This window comes from Mesoplodon densirostris, chromosome 16 (assembly GCF_025265405.1).
Source record: "Mesoplodon densirostris isolate mMesDen1 chromosome 16, mMesDen1 primary haplotype, whole genome shotgun sequence".
Taxonomy (NCBI): Eukaryota; Metazoa; Chordata; class Mammalia; order Artiodactyla; family Ziphiidae; genus Mesoplodon; species Mesoplodon densirostris.
This window is the reverse complement of record NC_082676.1, coordinates 16,971,782-16,991,417: the sequence shown is the minus strand read 5'-3', so window position 1 is coordinate 16,991,417 and position 19,636 is coordinate 16,971,782. Positions and strand designations below refer to the sequence as shown.

The following is a 19,636-nucleotide window of genomic DNA, read 5'->3' as shown; positions in this document are numbered from 1 at the left end:
ATAGAAGTGTCTAAATTGAGAAGCAGGTTGGAATATAGTTGTTATCATAATTGACATTTCTAGACCATTAAAATACCCATGTGAATTGGCACTTCTTAGTATATAAGACATTTGCTCACATGGTTGTAATGATAAGTATTTGGGGACTGAAATGCACGTGGTACCTTTGGGGATCTGAATATCTGACACTGCTTTGTCATCAACAGAACCAAGGTGGGAAACTGGCAGTGCTTGGCTCATGTCACATGTTCAGTGACCAATATTTGGATAAAGAAGAAAACAGCAAAATCATGGTAAGCTCTTCTGTTTTATCTAATGAACAGTATGTATGATTTTCCTATCATTAAAAAAAAAAGTACTGCTGAGTTCATCTAGTCATTTAAAACCAGCTATTCAGAACCCATTCTACACCAGACACTAAGGATACAAAGACAAGTCAGGCATAGTCTCTGCTCTAAAAAAGTATACAGGACCCTGAGAGAGGATGTGAGAGACAGAGAAGTAAATCCAGAAGGACGTAGCGAGCGTTTCTAAGCACAGCACCCCGGGCTGGGAGCCACCCTGGAGAAGCGAGGAGGAGCAGACCCAAGCAGGGCCTCCCGTATCAAGCCTAGGAACTCAAACTTTCTTCGAAAAGCCACGGGGAGCCCTTGTAGAGTGTCCAGCAGCCTTGGGCATAGTCAGATCTGTGAGTGCAGAAGATGGAAGGGAGAGGGCAATCTGGACCCAGTTAGGAGACTGGCGGAGAAGGAACAAGGACCTGAATGAAGGCAGGGAAGGTGTGAGTGGGGGGAGGGGCTGGCCAGCATGAGTGGGATTTAGGAGGGGTTATGATAGGACTGTCCCTGATTGAGGCGGGGAAGGAGGGAAAGGCACGGCAAGTGCAAAGGAAACATGTCCCGTGAAGGGTGACAGGGTGCCGGCCAGAGCTGGATGTTGGTGTGATGCCAGTGACTCCCTCAACCAGAGGGAGGAGGTCCCACTGAGCTTTCTCATTAATGAAATAAGTTCCTTCAGCCTTAAGGATTATTGTCTTATTGAGAGATTGACTTAAGATCTCGTTTCTGGGAACTCCCTGGCGGTCCGATGGTTAGGACTCTGCACTTTCACTGCCGAGGGCTTGGTTTCAGTCCCTGGTTGGGGAACTAAGATCCCACAAGCTGTGAGCTGCAGCCAAAAAAAAAAAGGATCTTGTTTCTGTAGAATCTACAGGAAGTTCCAACGTCTTTATCACATTCTGGGGGCATCTTGTTATATTGTACTTTTTAAGTCCAGACTGTCATCAGCACATTACACAGGGATTGTTTCAGAACAGTGGACAAATTTTAATAAATTCTGGCTGGTGATTAAAGGTTAGAGTGCCCTAAGATAAATGATAAATTTCCAATAATAAAAATGGCACTAGGGTAAGGAAAACTTTGCAGTTTTCATATGATTTCACCAAGATAAGGGTGGCTACCCTTTTTCAAATCACTGGTGTGTATTCTCTTTCCCTTTATCATTTTTCTTGATTGGTTTAATTCTCTAGTCCTGCCCTCAGCTTTCTCAGATAACCAAATGGGTAATTCTGTGTTTATTTTTTTTAATTTAGGATGTTGTTTTCCAGTGGCTCACAACAGGAGACATCCACCTAAACCAGATTGATGCTGAGGACCCAGAGGTAGGAGGTTGTGAATCATTAAAAAAAAAAACTTTGAAATGAAAAATGGGTCCAGCTTCTCAGCACCACTTCTAACAGTTCCAAAGGAATATCTGTCTCTTCCTTTATCTGTTAGACAGAAGGCAGGAAGTGATGCTTTAAAATTTTATTTATTTATTTATTTATTTTTGGCTGTGTTGGGTCTTCGTTTCTGTGCAAGGGCTTTCTCTAGTTGTGGCAAGCGGGGGCCACTCACTATTGCGGCCTCTCTTGTTGTGGAGCACAGGCTCCAGACGCGCAGGCTCAGTAGTTGTGGCTCACGGGCCCAGTTGCTCCGCGGCATGTGGTATCTTCCCAGACCAGGGCTCGAACCCGTGTCCCCTGCATTAGCAGGCAGATTCTCAACCACTGCGCCACCAGGGAAGCCCAAGAAGTGATGCTTTTTGGTGAGATGAAGGCCATGTTGTAAAAAACTAATAAATCAATGAATTATATAATTCATTGTAGAGTTCAGTGGGGTGGGAGCCTCTCTCTGTATATGTAATAATTGGAATTTAATTTAATGTATGCTCTCTGGCCCAAACTTTCAGAGTCAGTATCTGTAGAGAAATACTTCTTTCAAAAATATGAAGGATATAAAAACAATTTTTTCATGAAGAAACAAAGATCATCAGAATTTAAGTTTTAAACTCTCATTTTGTTGCCTTTAGGAATAACAATCCTAAGGGCATTATGATAATACTTATCAGACAAATCAGAGTGGTGAGACCAGCACTGGACTAGGAACCAGTAACTACATTCTAGGTCCCAATCCACCATGAGCCCTGGGACCTTAAGCAGGTTATTTCAGACCTTTTTCATCTTAGTTTTCTCATTAGTTTTGGGGACACTAATACCTGTGTTCTTTGTCTCACAGGATAATTGTGAGGCCTAAATGAATAGATGTAAATTTACTTGTTAAACTAAAGGCTGTAAAAAGGGCTATATATCTATCAAGACTTAAAAAAAAACTCTTGTATTTATTATCTACCAAGCACTGTATATCACGTACTTCCACATAAATCATCCTGTTTAAACCTCACCACAGCCCTGGGAGGTAGATGGTCTTATTCTCATTTTACAGATGAGGAAACTGAAATTCTGCAGGATTGTAATATGCCCAAAGAGCAAGCAATTTCAGAGCTGGGACTCAAACCCAGGTCTCCTAATTCAAAGTCTACTCGTTCTTCCTTTAGTTCTGTGTTTCTTAAACTCTGAAATGTCAGGAAAGTGATTTCTTGGCGATGGGTAGCAGGAGGTGGGCAGAGGCCAGCAGAAATGGCTGCCCGCTGACTGCTTCTGCCCTCGGCTGAGGACTGACTTCTCTGGGAAACCCAGGGGCTGACTAGGGTTAGCAAATGCGAGAGCCCTATGTCTAAAATACTCCCTTACATGGAAACATTAAGTGTGGAGCTATTTTGCTTAAATTTCTCCTGAAAAGTGATGTTCGCCCCTAAAACAGAATAATTGGGGTACAGCCAGGAATTCGCTTTTCAGGTCTCACAGGACCCAACTCTGAGTGGACGGCATCTTTGACAGCCGCCAATCCTACTTAGAGTGTCGTGGGTCGAGGGAAGCAGCGCTAAGAGGTGCTGCATCTGCTCCTGTCCTGTGTGGCCCCTTTGCTCCTGCTAAGTTTCTGTCATTCCTGTTTTCTAGCTGAGGAAACTGAAGTAAGTAAATTCTTCAAGGTTCCCACTTCGATTAATACCTGCTCAAGCCATTCTTAACGCCCACTTCAGGCTGATTCCGGAGCCTGAGCCTTTTCTGCTGCTCTGTTGTTCACACTCCACCACGTGTGACACTGGGCTGGTTCCAAAGGGAAGCATCAGTAGAAACCAGAGGAGGGGAGTGTTGTTAAGGTCTTTCTCTAAAACCGTGCAGTTTCATATATCTTCCAGTTGTGAGACCTGGTGAAAAACATTCTTGGTATTGTAAGGCTTTGGAAAGTAAAACACTGGACAGTACATTGTACAGTAAGAAACATTGTACAGTAAGAAATTCTGAAAATCTAAACTTCCTGTGATTTCAGATCAAATCTTATTATGTTGGAATGGGTTTCAAACCCAGACAATAGCTCAGTTTCAAATGATATTTAATAAAATAATAGTTTGATAAAGAGCTGAAGGAATTTACATAACAAGTTTTAACCTCAAAATCTGCCAGGAAGTCATGAAAACCAGTGATCTTGGGAGCACTCTTTTTATTTTTATTTATTTATTTATTTATTTTAACATCTTTATTGGAGTATAATTGCTTTACAATGGTGTGTTAGTTTCTGCTTTATAACAAAGTGAATCGGCTATACATATACATATATCCCCATATCTCCTCCCTCTTATGTCTCCCTCCCACCCTCCCTATCCCACCCCTCTAGGTAGTCACAAAGCACCAAGCTGATCTCCCTCGGGAGCACTCTTTTTATGTTTCTGTCTGGACATCTAAGGCCTTGCTACTTGCCTGAACTAGGATCTTGTAGCAGTCTTCTGTGCAGAGCTAAGAATCAGCCACGGGACTCTTGGGATTGCTGGGCCCATACTTATCTCTGCCGTGACCCGGGTGTATGTTCTTCCATGGTCAGCGCCCTTGTTACTGCTCTCACCTTCATCCCTGTCCTATTAGAGGGTTGAAGCCTCTACAACAGCCAAATAGTGCTAGGAAGGGCATTTATTTGTTGATGCTTCTCCCTTGTTTCTTGTCTAAAAAAAAGTTTGAGAATTGGGGGAGTTTTCAACGCTTGGGATATAGGGAAAAGTGAGCCTGTTCGTCTTGACGTCTCATTTCCGTCACGCTCAGGCACGTTTCCCCAAGTGCTGGCTCTGGAGAATGTGGAAGATTATGTTGTGGGTGACTTCAGAGACCAGTTTTTAAAACTATCACCAAGTTGGCCTTGTTAGAAGTCAAGGCTAAATGCAGTTCAAAGGGAAATTAGGAATACACAAACTCCTGGTTGCCAGCATGCATTTATTTAAATTTATTGCTCGACCAGGTAATGCCTTCACATAGTTTGGAATTCAGAAGCATACACAATGAACAGTCTTCCTTCTGTCTTTGCCCAGCCACTTGGTTCCCCTCCCCAGTGACAGCAGTCTTAGCAGTTTCTTGTATGTTCTTCCAGAGAGATTTTATATAGAGATAAGCAAATATGCATATGTGTATGCTCTCCTTCCCCCTTGTTTTACCCAAATGGTGCTAGGTACGCTTTGTATATACACTGTCTAGCACCTTGCTTTTTACAATTACCAGTATGTCTTGGAGGTTTTTCCATACTCATTCATAAAGAGTTTTCTTTTGATTTTTTTTTTTTTTTTTGGTGGCACGCGGGCCTCTCACTGTTGTGGCCTCTCCCGTTGTGGAGCACAGGCTCCGGACGCGCAGGCTCAGCGACCGTGGCTCACGGGCCCAGCCGCTCCGTGGCATGTGGGATCTTCACGGACCGGGGCACGAACCCACGTCCCCTGCATCGGCAGGTGGACTCTCAACCACTGCGCCACCAGGGAAGCCCATTGTTTTGTTTTTTGAAAACTGAGTTTTCCATTATTTGTACTGTGGTATATTTAACCAGTCTCCTATTGATGGTCATTTAGGTCTTCCCGGTCTTTTACTGTTACCAACAGACAGCACATGTCATCATTAAGGGTTCTCAGCAGTGCTGCAGGCATGTCCTCGGCTAGGTGAGAAGGGCTGGGGTCTAGTGTCCAAGGAGGGGTTGTCTGTGCTGGGATCACAGGTGGTTCGTACACAGGACAGGAGAGAAAGCAGAGTGTACGGCCCAGGTGCTAGTGGGTGGAGAGAGGATAGATGTTGAAATGGTAGCTTGAAGACTTTCTTTTATGATTGTGTGTGTTTTCTCACTGATGTAGAAAATAAGGTCATCAGCTAAAATTAAGAGATAGAAAATCATATTAGATGGTTGAAGTGACCGAAGGAAAGTGTTGCCTACGAGAATGGGAAAAGGGAATGAACTTGAGAATTTAATTGATGGCTGAGCACTCAAGATCAGTGTGTAACGAAAAGGAGACCAGTCAGCAGGGTTGTGCGTTTCTCCAGCCATGTTCAGCTGTGTGCGGACCAGCATGAATCATCGCAGAGCTGGGTTTTGTCAGCGCTGGGGATTACCCAGGTGACCTTTGTCCCTCTTTCCACCGAGAGTGGCTTATTTAAGCTTAGTTGTCAGTGATCATGAACAGTGAGATGTCTTAGCAAGAGAGTAGAAATATTGCAGATTTAGACCTGAGGCGCTGGAGACCAGACAGAGTAAATTCTTGCCCCTGCTATGCTGAAAGGAACCCTCTTGTGGCTTTCAGATTTCCGACTACATGATGCTGCCCGACACGGCCACCCTGTCTGAGCGGCTGCGAGTGTGTCTCCAGGAGGGCGATGAGAACCCTCGGGACTTCACCACCCTCTTCGACCTGTCCATTTACCAGCTGGATACCACTTCCCTCCCCAAGGTCATCAAGTCAGTACCTCGGCTCTCTCAGCTGCTCTGCACTCCATTGGGTGTTCGGTTTGAAAACACTAGCCTGGGGGCGGGAGTTAGGGGCACGGGCGAGTGCGGTGTGCAAAACGTGTTCTCAGACCTGTGATGAGGTTGGCCGAGACAGCTGGGAGTTTGGGGCGGGGCTCGATACAGAGGAAACTGCCAGCAGTTGTCAGTTCCTGCTGTGTTCCAGGCTCTGTATTGGACATTTAGAGAAACCAACTTGTTCCGGTTTGCCCAGGACATTCCTGGTCTGAGCACAGAGAGTCCCACGTCCCAGAGACCCCCCTCAGTAAACCAAGGTGGGCAGTCACCCTGTAAGCACTCCACACTGTGCCTTCATTTAATACTTTCAGTGGTCCTCTGAGTTACCTGCCTCACTTCCAGCTGAGGAAACTGAGGTTTAGAGAGGGAAAGGATTCTCCCACGGTGGGAGCAGGGATCTCAGGCCAGGCCTGAGTGTCTTTCAGGCCAGTCCTTGACTCTGTTTCATGCCGGCTTTGTTGGTGTTGTTCTGCATCCCTAACAACAGGGGCAGGGACTAACATTTTTGAGCATCTCTGGCCTGGCACAGGATCTACATCTGGATAAAAGAAAGGCTGAAGGCACAGCTACAGATGATTGTCTCACATCCTGGCCCTGTACTTATGTTCAAGGTCATCAAGCACTCATAGAGCTCTGACTGTGCTGAGCACCATACCTAAAGTGTATGGTTTTATGGAGGAGACAGACAAAAGCTGTGATGCAAGGTTAATCTAACGCTAAATGTGAAATGTAAAACTGGAGGCCATGGCATAATGAGGAAAGAGAATTCGATCCTGACTGGGGTGAGCAGGGAAGGCTTTAAGAAAGAGGGGCCGTTTTAGCCAGGCATTGAGGATTTCAAAAAACATTTCTGGGTGACTTGTGTCTGCTTGGCCCTCTGATGGATGGCGCACTTTAAGGGGTGAGAGGATTTCAGGAGATGGTTTGGGGTGTTGGGAGAGAACATTCTGCAGGGAGGTTGCTTTCTGAGCAAAGGCAGGTATTCCAGGCAAGGAAGTTCATTCCTAGTTGCCATTTGAACTGCATTTAGCCTTGACTCCTAACAAGTACCATGTTTATTTTTTTTATGTATGTTGCTTTATCATGTAATAATCATAATACAGTTATTACCCCTGTTTTACATATGAGGACACTGAGGCACAGAAAACATAAGTGAGTTGCTTAAGGTCACACGGCTAGTTTTTGGTGGCACCTGAATTTGAATCCAGCCATCTTAACCCTGAACCTGGGAAGAAATTATCTGGAGATTTATTACTGTAGGAAGTTAGAGAGTCTCTAAAAAAGAGAACAACACTGACACCCCCAGAGCTGCCAGGGCATCTCTGTCACCCCCTCACCACCTGCAGCCTGCAGGTAACAGCCAGGTTGTAAATCCTGGCTGCACATATGGCTCTTCATTTGCTTGGTTTTGAGCTCTGATGTTCTCCTTCTAACTCAGGGCTTTTCTTAGAATAACAAAAGTTCCGTCAGGCTGCTCCGCTGGCTGCTTCCAGTCCAACCGGCTCCTGCCGTTTTGACTTGCTTCTCTCCTGATGCAGGTGGACCAGGCCATCACGATCATTCTTCAGTGTTGAATGAGAGATTGATTGGAACTGTCTGCTGTTTTAGTGTCGGCAGAGTCAGGTAGTGGATGTTTCAGAGGCTTGGACGGCTCCTTTAATTGTATTTGTCTTTCATACCACAGCAAAGAGCAGGAGTTACTGGTTTACAGTTTCTGTATGGAGCTCTTAGGTATTTTTATTCACATGTAACAACTTTTGAATGCAGTTTCTCTTTTTGAGTAAAAATTGCATTCGTCATTAAATATTTATGTCAACTGTAGGGTATTGCTCTGAAGTGACTTCATTTGTCCAGCCGGTCTTTATTGATGCCTGTGGGGTGTGAGGTAGAGACAAACAGTGTGGCGTCCCTGCCCTCAGAGTTCATGGTGGGATGGAGAGTGAGACATGGGCGGTGAAAATGCACCACCAAAGGTCAGGCCAGAGTATTCTGGAATATAGAGCAGCCCCATTTCACAGATTTGTGTATAGCAATGGCATTTATTCTTCCCCTTTTCCCATATTGATCATCTTTCTGAATTAGGTTTTGCTTGCTTTTAAGATTAGCTTCTTCACCCATTCCCCACCCCCATCAAGTACATGTTGGCTACTAGTAGGAGGAAGATTTGGGCAGGTGGTGAGCTGAGTGGAGAAAGGGAAGACTTAATGGAATTTATTTTATTACTTACACAGGGCTTCAGCACAGTCAGCTCTACCTAGGGACAGAAAACAGAATGTCATGGCTAGAATGACCAAGGCCAGGACTTGGCATCAGGGCTCTTTGTCTGTGGGTACTAGGACCTTTAGCTGAGAACTGCCTCTAATTCTGCCATCTGGGTAGACTGAGTCGCGGGGCTTCTGGTTGGCAGGGATTAGGCAGGTCTGAGTTCTGACCTTGCCTTTGTTGCTTCCTAAGCACATGACCTTGGGGAGCTACTTCAACTCTATACCTCAGTTTCCTCTTCTGTAAGAGATTACACCCACTGTCCAGGGCTGTTTTGAGGATTACATTAAATAAGTGCCTCGCACAGGGTCAGGCACAGCACGTGGCATGTGGTAGATGCTCAAGTAAAGTTATTTCTCTTCTCTCCGTGGGGATCATCTGCTCATCGCTAGGAAAGACGCTCCCCAAGCATCTGGGACTAGTGGAGGTGGCGACGGCATAAGCTCAGCTAGCCATCTTTCTGCGGTCATAGACCTGTCTCCTTTCTGAAAGCACCCCTACAGAGAAACGGTCATGAGCTTTGTCCACACCCCTTGGCATTTGCTTGCTTAGATGAATTTTGAAAGGCCACAACTGAGCACACAATTTAAGTTGGGTGGGTGAGTATATTTTAATTTGCCTCATTCCCAGAGGAGGTCACAGAGCTTGTACAATCTATATACCCCGATGCAAAAGGTCAAATTAAGGTTTGGGAGAACGGAGGCAAAGGGGAAGAGGCAATAAAAAAACTACCGTGGGGGAAGGTCAGCCCTTGACTCCATTAACTCCTTCGTGCCGTTCTCACTCCACCACAGCTGCTCTGGCTGCCCTGCTGTTCCGTGAAAATGTCTCGCTCCCCTTTCCCTCTTCTCCTTGCTCTGGCCTCTGCCTGGGACGCCTCTGAGGGAGACTGCCTGACCTGCCCCTCCCCTCACTCAGGGCTGCTCTGGCAAAGCCCCACTCCCTGCCCCTTCCCTGTCTCTGTCCCTCTCTCCTGATTTGCTTTTCTTCCTAATGCTTATTAATCCCTGGCATCCTGGCTTTTGTTTATTGTGTGTCTCTCTTCCGCTAGAATGTCAGTCCCACGAGGGCCTGCCTTGGTCTCTTTTTTCCCCTGCTGCTGTACTCCTGGCAGATAAAACTGCCTGGTACACAATGGGTGTTCAGTAGATGTTTGTGGAGTGAATGAGCACATAGAAGTGCATATCCTGTGGATCTGTTCAGTCGCCAGAAGCAGACTTCAGATTTGACTCCTGTCTCTTGATGGTGAAAACAAGTAAGGAAACACAGTGAGTTACAAGATTCACGGTGTCCAGTGGGTAAAAATGAAAAGCCTATTTAGAAGCCCGATAGGAAACTTGAATGAACTTTCCCTTTCAGTTCTCAATAAAGTCACGCTGTCTGTTGCAGTAGAGAAGATTCCTGAGAGGATCATTACATTACATGTAACAATACATTTTGTGTGATTTTTATTTTTTTTGCCAAAGTGCTGAGCCTCCTGATCGTTGGAGACTAGCACCGTGAGATCAGTTAGACGTGCTCTGCATCAGCGTCTCATCTTGATTCCTGCTTCTTTATCTTCTTCTTAACTCAGGGCTCACGAACAGCTAAACGTGAAACATGAACCTCTCCAGCTCATCCAACCTCAGTTTGAGACGCCGCTGCCAACCCTTCAGCCAGCGGTGAGTGGGTGTGTGGGGGGCATCCTGCCGCAGAGCCCCGCTGTTTGCCTCTCCCTCACCAGCTGTCCTCGTGTGGGGCTGGCCTCCTCATGGGGTCATGTTTCTCTGGCTCGAAACACGCATAGAGACCAAACCTGTTAGTGTCCTACAGGGACTTTCATTTGGTGTCGTTCCCAACCGAAGAATCATGGGTGTGGACCTCTCTGGCTGTTAAACGTTTCCTGTCTTGTGGCGTTGAAGGGCATATATGAGAATACCTGGCTGAAAAGGAGGAAGAGCTTTGTGCTAGAAAGCTTTGAGCTCTCCAGGCAACAGGCACTCAGATTCACAGCACAGTTCTAAGAGCCCAGGGGACAGTCATGTGTCTCTAGGTTATTTTTCAACATTCCAGTCCAGCGTGAGCTCCACTTGCCTTCAGAATTGTCTTATCCCACCACATTCTGGAATGTTATGAGCCAGTTGGCTTCACCTTGGTAACCTGAAAATCGGCCACAGTGGAAGTGTTTACAAAACAGGAAATGACAAATGCTACAGGTCAGGCCTCTTGATTTGAGTCATAGCTCAACATTTATCAGCACACCACTGCTTCATACCTGCGAATTCTGGCTATAAGTTCAGCACTTTCTACATTGATCTACATCTGTTTCCCCAATTTCTGTCCCTGAAGAACTCATCATCAGATGAGAAACGACTCGTGCAATCAAATGTTCAACACAAATTTGCACAAAATGCAAATAAGCCGGAGAAGCCCCAAGCCGTGTGTCCTTGCATGAGTTAACGGGCGCTGGTTCATCAGCTTGGCGAGTTTGGCGGCGTGCTTGGAGCTGGTTCTGCTGGGTTGCTTGCACTGGGCCGCCGTCTTGCTGTGGTCTCATGGGTTAGGGTGGAAGGAGGTGATGGGCGCTGGGCGGTTCGTCGTCTCATCACCGTCAGTTATGGCTTTGGATGCGCTCTCTCATGAAAGACCTTATTGCCTTTTAGGTTTTCCCTCCTAGTTTCAGGGAATTATCACCCCCTCCGCTGGAGCTGTTTGACTTAGATGAGACGTTCTCCTCTGAGAAGGCCCGGCTTGCTCAGATTACCAATAAGTGTGAGTGTGGTCAAATTCTTGCTTGTTTTCTTTTGTGAGTTTTATTAAATTGTGAATTTCTGAGATTTGCCGTGAAAGAAAGCTTAAGAGTTTGTTTAGGGAGAACAGAATATGAATGGAAGTATAAAAGCACAGTCTTTGTTTACTTCATGTGAATGATGTGGCTTGTTTCCCTAGGGGTCAGTTAGCTCAGTGAGCTAGAGCATGGTGCCAGGCAGAGGCCAGGGTCTCAGCTTTAATTCCTGTGTGTCTTTAGTTCTGACCTGTTGGGTGACCCCAGGATGAATTCTGACTCCGGCTGCCTCTTAGCAAATCTAGGCCATTGATCACAGGAGCCGTTGAATAAAAAAATTCAGTCAGGGCTAAGAGAATTACAGAGACTTCAAATTGGAAGGGATTCTAGAGAGTCAAGTGTGCCCACACTGACCCATGGGTGAGGAAATGAGGCTCCGGGCCGCACAGCTGCAGGGTGAGTGGTGCTCCCGACTCTCGGCCCCGTGCTCCTCCTGACATGCCCTTCCTCCAGCACAGCAGGTGGGCCTGCACACATGGACTCAAGAGACAGAAAATTGAGGCAGTGACCCCACTCCTGGGAATCTAACCTAGGGAGATAAATGAAGGTACACAGATGACTACGACATTACTTATTAAAAAATAAAATACAATTGGGAATAGCCTTAGTGTTCACTCACAGGGAAATGGTAGTAAATTGCACCACATTCAATCAGTGGGACAATATGCAGTCATTATAAAAGAGGTTTACAAAGGCCAGGGGGTGACACTGAGATTCCTAAATGAAGAAAACAAGATATAAAACTGTACTTAGAGTAGGATCCCAACTATGTGAACAACTATATGTGCTCGAAGACCAGAAAGGAATGTGCAAAAATGAAAATAGTTCAATGTCAGACACCTTTACTGCATCTCTGTTCCATGCCAGGCATTCTGGTAGGTGCTAGGCAATCAGAAATTAGCAAGACCTAGTAATTAGTCCAGTGGGAATAATAGACCTGTGAAGGATCAGACCCTTTGACCCTGCGTTTCTGTTTCTAGCGGTTTATCCTGCAGAAATCCTAGTAGAAATACATAACAGAAAAGATACAGAGATATTAATTGTAGCATTCAAAAAATAGACAACAGTCTAACAGTCCATCAGTAGGAGAATTGGTTAAAAAAAATATGAGACAAAGTGGAATATTATACATCTGTTAAAAGAAGGATGTGGGGCTTCCCTGGTGGCGCGGTGGTTGGTCTGCCTGCCGATGCAGGGGATACGGGTTCGTGCCCCAGTCCGGGAGGATCCCACATGCTGCGGAGCGGCTGGGCCCGTGAGCCATGCCCGCTGGGCCTGCGCGTCCGGATCCTGTGCTCCGCAGCAGGAGAGGCCGCATCAGTGAGAGGCCCGCATACCGCAAAAAAAAAAAAAAAAAGAAGGATGTGGAGCATAAGCTTTGACATGGAATGTCCATGTTACATCGTTAAATGATGACGGCAACTTACAGAACTATTATAGTTTGATCCCGTTTTTTTACACATATGTAGACATGTAGGCATACGTGGCAGTAATTACCCTAGGAAGTATTGGTGGGGGTAGAGCTAGAGTGAGAGATCATTTCTATCATAACTTTAAAAATGCAAATCAGAGGGGAAGAAAAGAAATTACAGTATAGTGTAAGTAGGGCAGTAATGGCTGTCCATCCTTGATACAGGGCTGGGGATAGTTACACAGAGAATTATGGATAATTTTTTGTTTCTTTTATTTCCTTTCCTATAATATTGCTATAGTAAATGCTATTTAAAATACCCCTGAGACTTCCCTGGCAATACAGTGGTTAAGACTCCATGCTTCCACTGCTGGGGGCATGGGTTCGATCCCTGGTCAGGGAACTGAGATCCTGCAAGCTGCATGGTGCGGCCAAAAAATTTTTTTAAATAAATACTATAAATAAAATAAGATACCCATATGTCCTTCACATAATGATCCTTGTGGCAATCAGAGAATGGTAATTTGATTCCCCGCTGGTTGCTCCTGTTCTTTGTAATGTAGGAATGCCAGATCTGGTAATAGCGAGCCAGAACCTGGCTAGCTTTATTCTAATTAGGAGTGTCACACTTTTGTCCTGATTTACAAAAACCGCACATCAGAGATCTCTACAGTTTGTCACTGTTTTAAGTCCTTTGGTCACATTACCCAAGGGAGAGGTGAGTGACCTTGAGAGATGTAGGAACCTGACAGGGATACCCAAACCACAGTAAGTCTGTACTTGGGGAAGGGCAGAGTCAAGGGTGAATCTGACTGCCCCAACTGTGCTTAGGTACTGAAGAAGACCTGGAATTCTACATCAGGAAGTGTGGCGACATCCTCGGAGTCACCAATAAACTACCAAAGGACCAGCAAGGTGCCAAACATATCCTCGAGCACATCTTCTTCCAAGTGGTGGAATTCAAGAAATTGAACCAGGTACAGAACCCAGAAGGCCCACTCAAGTGGGAGCCCTTCCAGTGGTGATATCATCCATAAACTGGACTTCTCATGTTCCAGGCCATTCATTCATTCATTCTGCAGGCATTTCACTATCTACTAGGTGAACAAAACAGACGATGTTCCCTGCACTTACGGGATGTATATCTAGCTGGAGGAGACAGTAAACAATAAACATATAAGTAAATCACATAGGATGCTAGGAGATGATAAGCGCTATTAAAAAGTAGAGCAGGGTCAGAGGGATCAGTGTGCTGAATGTGGTGATGTTAAATAGGGTGGTCAGGAGAGGCCACACTACAAAGCTGACATGGGAGCAAAGACTTGAAGGTGTCGAGGGAGTTGGCCATGGAGATAGCTGGGGGACAAGTGTCCCAGGCAGAGAGAAGACCTGTGCAGAGTCCCTAAGGCTGGGCTCTTCCTGGCTTGTTTGAGGGACAGCAGTAATGCCTGTGTGGCTGGAGGTAACTGAACCAAGGATGGAGCAGCAGGACGTGAGGTCAGCGCCTTATGTTAGAAATCATCATGCCCAGGGCTGAGGACCAAGAACTTAAAAATTATGCCTGGCCTTCATCTTGCGTATCCCTGGACAGGATTTCTAAAGTTAAATGTCCAACCAAGGTTGGTAAATGGGCATTCATTTATATACTACTGATGAGAGAATAAGCTGGTTCCATTTTTATGGAGATACTTTTTATAATATCGTTCAGAAGCCCTAAATATATATATGTATACCTTTGACCCAGCAATTCTAATGCTTAGAATTTGTCTTAATAATATAATCCTGGGATTTCCCTGGTGGTCCAGTGGTTAAGACTCCACACTTCCACTGCAGGGGGCACAGATTCAATCCCTGGGCAGGGAACTAAGATCCTGCATGCCATGTGGCATGGCCAAAATATATATATATATATTCCTGAATGTGTGTAGATTTACCAGTCAGGATGCTCAGTGAAGCATTGTTTTAATTGAAGAAAAACTTTCATCAGTAGGGAACAAGTACCTAGGGTGCATCCATAAGATTAAGAATGTTTAGAAGGATGTTTAAGGACTTAGGAAGACATTCATGATACAGGGAAAGGACTATAAAACAGTATGAAGAGAAAGTCCATTTTTCACTCTCTCTCTCTCTCTCACACACACACACACACACACACACACACACACACACACACACACACACACACACACACACACACACACACACACACACACACACACACACACACACACACACACACACACACACACACACACACACACACACACACACACACACACACACACACACGATTTTAGATGCTGAACAGAAAGACTGATCAGGATCCGAGCCACCACTGGCGGGGGCTGGCTCTGCTGTGTACTCATACTATAATATACGCCTCGTATGTGCCGGCCTGGCGCTAGATGTCAGGGCTGTGGCGGTGAATGCAGTCGTTGCTGTCTGCCTGAGCTACGTGCAGTGAGCGAGACAGGAACATCTGGGCAATTAGAGTGCTCTGAGATCAGTACCAGGAAAGCAACTCAGAGGCAAGGTATTGGTATACTTGCTCAGCACTGAAATGTGGGATGGGGGCCAGGTAGATTCCCAACAGTACTTACCTTGGTGGCAAGGCAGGGTCAGGCCCCTAAGGCCAAGGTAAGAAGTCTGGTGTGGTGTCTGCATCAGTACCTTCAAATGTATCTGCTTCCCATTCATCATGGTGGGTGGTGGGCTGTGGTCAAAGCCCTGTCCTGGTCATGAAACCTTAATCCTCGGGCTGGATTTAGCCTTAAAGCCCAGAGATTAGCTATGTGTCCCAATTAATGATGATTTAGAATCTCTAATCAAAGTCCAAAACAACAAAGAGTTCACATTTCAGGTTTTGAACTGAAATTCTAAAATTCTATGTCTTATTCCCTCATCCAGGAACATGATATTGATACAAGTGAAACGGCATTCCAGAACAATTTCTGAGGACCAAGCCTCTTCAAGCATTTTCTGCCTCCTGATTCTCTTTATAAACTCTTTTTGAATTGTCCCTCAATTCTTTATCAAAATTGTCTATACAGTCTTTCTTCTAATAGCTGTGGAAGGTCTGTGCATCTTCTATAGTGCCCAGAGAGGGATAACATTTCTAACTTCTGTAAGGTATGTTCCATTTTTAAAATTAAATCTGTTTGAATCTGTACTTTTATAATTTATGCATCAGTCTTTCATTGAAGTCTTTTCTTTTGACTCCAGTTCTAGATTTGAGTCTCTTTTATCAGAAGCATAAATAACTCTCAAGCTTATGAATGCTGTACAGCTTTTGGACTAGCTCAAAAGGATAGAAAACAAACTTAACCCACAGTCTGTTTGCCCCACTGTACCTAATGAAAAAGGTAAAATAGTTGATAGGTATCTTCTTTACATAGCTCACTCACTCCATCTCCCAGGTGCACACAGGCACAACCATTTGGAGGCTGTTGCCTTCACCCACACTTTGTCCCTCTCCTCTGAGCTCCTGAACCACTCAGTTTTGTCATCGTTTTAGGTTATAATGCAGGGCAAAATGTGATCATCAGTCCCAAGGACAATGGGAGAGACTGTGCCTGCTTGAATGGAGCAGTTGATGTGGAAATGCACAGCATTTGTGCATTGTGCAAATGTACTGGATACACTGGGAACCAGCTTTGGGGAAAGCCTGAAAGCCAGATAGAAGATTGCAGAACCACTGCCAGTGTGTAAGGGATATGGTGCAATGGGAATAGCTTAGCTGGTGGGTTCTGTAAAGATAGAACTTTGGAAGGAAGGCCCTTAGGGGGAGTGTCGTATAACTCCAAGAGGAAGTAATGAGAGCACGGATTTAAGATGCTGTTGTAGGAAAGGTGGCATTCTGAAATAGATTTGGTCCGGGCGTTAGAGGTCAGGTTGGCAAGATTTTGAGCCTGATTGCCTGGGACTGTGGTGGAGTTTTTGGAAGACGGGGATTCTGAAGGGTGAGCTGTTTCAGAGCATAAGACCCAGTTGAGACAATGGCAATTCGTGCAAGTGGTAATAACCAGTAAATAGTTAGAAATACCTAACTAAGGCTTAGGAAAGGTGTCCAGTCTCAAGATCTGAGTTGTTCACATGGAGTTGATAATTGAAGCCAGGAAAATAGTCTGTCGAGGAATTAACATTTTTGGAAGTTCATTTTTAAAAATTTGTATTGGAGTATAGTTGCTTTACAGTGTTGTGTTAGTTTCTGCTGTACAGCCAAGTGAATAGTTATACATATACATATAGCTCCTCTTTTTTAGATTTCCTTCCCATTTAGGTCACCACAGAGCATTCAGTAGAGTTCCCTGTGCTACATAGTAGGTTCTCATTAGTTATCTATTTTATACATTTTTGGAAATTTAAAACCTTGGGGAGAAAGGCTCAAGTCACATCCTGAATTTCAAATGATTTATTCATGTTAAGGCTCTGTAGGCTTCCATTCTCTCTCACTGAAGCCCTAGTGCAGGGCTTATTCAGAGTAGCCAAGCTGGAACACAGTGTTAGGGATGGGGGAGCCCACTTTGCTCAAAGGGCAGAACCTAGGGGCCAGCTGAGAACAAGCAGCTGTGGAACAGCAGGGAGTGTCATGGAAATGTATTTGGAATACATTCCAAAAATGTGCTCAACAATTACCTCCCATCCCATGTGCTCTTTTTTTTTTTTTGCGGTACGCGGGCCTCTCACCGTTGTGGCCTCTCCCGTTGCGGAGCGCAGGCTCAGTGGCCATGGCTCATGGGCCCAGCCGCTCCGCGGCATGTGGGATCTTCCCGGACGGGGGCACGAACCCGTGTCCCCTGCATCGGCAGGCGGACTGTCAACCACTGCGCCACCAGGGAAGCCCCCATGTGCTCTTCTCTTACACTGTGGTTTTGGTTCTCCTGCCATTGAGGTGAGATCTCTGTTCCCTCCCTCTCAATCTGGCACTATGTTACTGACACTGTGACTTCTGAGGCTAGGTCATAAAAGGCTATACAGCTTCTGCCTGGTTCACTTGGGGCACTTGGAGCCTCCATACAAGTCTGTGGCCACCTGGATAGGCTACGTGGATATGCCATGTATAGATGGTCTGGCCAACAGCCAGAGGTCCCAACCTGTACGAGCATCACCTGCTAAACACATGAATGAAGAGGACTCCAAACATGAAGTCACCCCTAGTCTTCTGAGTTGTCCTAGTTGAGTTCCCAGACATCATAGAGCAGAGACAAGCTGTCCCTGCTCTGACCTTCCTGAATTCCTGACCCACAGAATCTATGAACATAATAAAATGGCAGTTTTAAGCCATTAATTTGGAGTAAACTGTTACGCAGCAATAGATAACTACTATTTTATTTTTTATTGAGGTAACATTGGTGTATAACATTCTGTGTTTCATGTGTACATTACATTTCTACTCCTCTATTTCCTACAGTGTGCTCACCACCATAAATTTAGTTTCCATCTGTCACCACACAGTTGATCCCTTTTATCCATTTTGCCCTCCCCCCTGCCTCTTCCCCTCTGGTAACCACTACTCTGTTCTTTGTATCTACGTGTTCATACCTACAATTTTATTTTTTATCTTTTTATAAATTTACTTATTTATTTTTGGCTGCGTTGGGTCTTCATTGCTGTGCGTGGGCTTTTAGTTGCGGTGAGCGGGGTCTGCTCTTTGTTGTGGTGCGCGGGCTTCTCATTGCAGTGGTTTCTCTTGTTGCAAAGCACGGGCTCCAGGTGCGTGGGCTTCAGTAGTTGTGGTGCGCAGGCTCAGTAGTTGTGGCTCGCAGGCTCAGTTGCTCTGCAGCATGTAGCATCTTCCCGGACCAGGGCTAGAATCCGTGTCCGCTTCATTGGCAGGCGGATTCTTAACCGCTGCGCCACCAGAGAAGTCCCATACCTACAATTTTAGAGCAACTTTTTGGATCTGAATCTAATCCAACTTCACTTTCCAGCTGGGACACAGAGGACTAGGGAAACCTAGGTCCAGAGGAGCACTGCCTGCCTGCTAACCTGGAGCTTCTCCCCCCACACTCCTGACTCGAGAAGGTTCCTCGGAGGAAGCAAGGCCTGTCCTGCCATGCGTCAGCTGCCTTTTCCCCTTCGTCTGTGGGTGACCTGTGGCAAGGATGTATGTTTTTCCCCAACTTCTTACGAAAAACTTGAAACATACAGAAAAGTGGTAAGAATAGTACAGTAAACACCAGTACCCACCACCTACTTTCAAAAGTTAACATATTGCCATATATACTTGTTGTGTATGTAATTTTTCTTACTGAACATCTGAAATTAAATTTCAGACATTATAATACTTTACCCCTTAATATACATCATTGTATAACTACAATACACCATTATCATATCTAATATTTAATATTTATTCAGATGTCTCCCAACTGTCCCCAAAATGTTTTATAGATGTTTTTTCAAGCCAGGAGCCAGTCAAGTTTCACATATTGGATTTGTCTCTTTAGTTTCTTTAAATCCAATACAGTCTCCCTACCTCTTTCTTTTGTTCCTTTTTCTTTCCTTTTTTTTTTTTTAAATGACATTGACTTTTTGAAGAGACTAAATTAGGTGTCCCACATTCTAGATTTATCTGATGTCTATTAACTTGTCCCTTTATTTCCTTTATTTCCTGCATACTGGAAGTTAGACATAAAAGGCTAGCTTTGAATTAAACATTTTTGGCAAGAATATTTCATAGGTGATGCTATGTATAATGTCAGATTGGTCCACTATTAGTGAAGTTAAGTCTAAACAATTGGTTAAGATAACGAGCAGGGCTGTTTTTAAATTCAAACATGAGCCCTTTATCCCAGATGCTGTCCACCTGTGTGCACATACTTTTTCTGGCACATAAGCCACTTGAGATGAAAAAGTTAACTGACTCGAACAGGTGTTTCAACTTTACTCTTTAAAAAAACACACACACATATACACACAAAACAATAAAGT

General features: G+C 45.0%; 1 protein-coding gene across 1 annotated transcript in view; it reads left to right on the top strand.

Moving 5' to 3' along the window:
- IFT52 (intraflagellar transport 52) overlaps nucleotides 1-15,872 on the top strand; it is a 34,050-nt gene extending 18,178 nt beyond the window's left edge. Inside the window, exons 8-14 of the mRNA XM_060120474.1 lie at nucleotides 207-293; nucleotides 1,592-1,660; nucleotides 5,986-6,140; nucleotides 10,042-10,129; nucleotides 11,111-11,219; nucleotides 13,535-13,680; nucleotides 15,611-15,872. Of these exons, the coding sequence (XP_059976457.1) occupies nucleotides 207-293; nucleotides 1,592-1,660; nucleotides 5,986-6,140; nucleotides 10,042-10,129; nucleotides 11,111-11,219; nucleotides 13,535-13,680; nucleotides 15,611-15,658 (702 nt within the window). The 3' untranslated portion in view covers nucleotides 15,659-15,872. The remainder of the gene's footprint in view (nucleotides 1-206; nucleotides 294-1,591; nucleotides 1,661-5,985; nucleotides 6,141-10,041; nucleotides 10,130-11,110; nucleotides 11,220-13,534; nucleotides 13,681-15,610) is intronic.
- The last annotated feature ends 3,764 nt before the right edge of the window (nucleotides 15,873-19,636 follow it).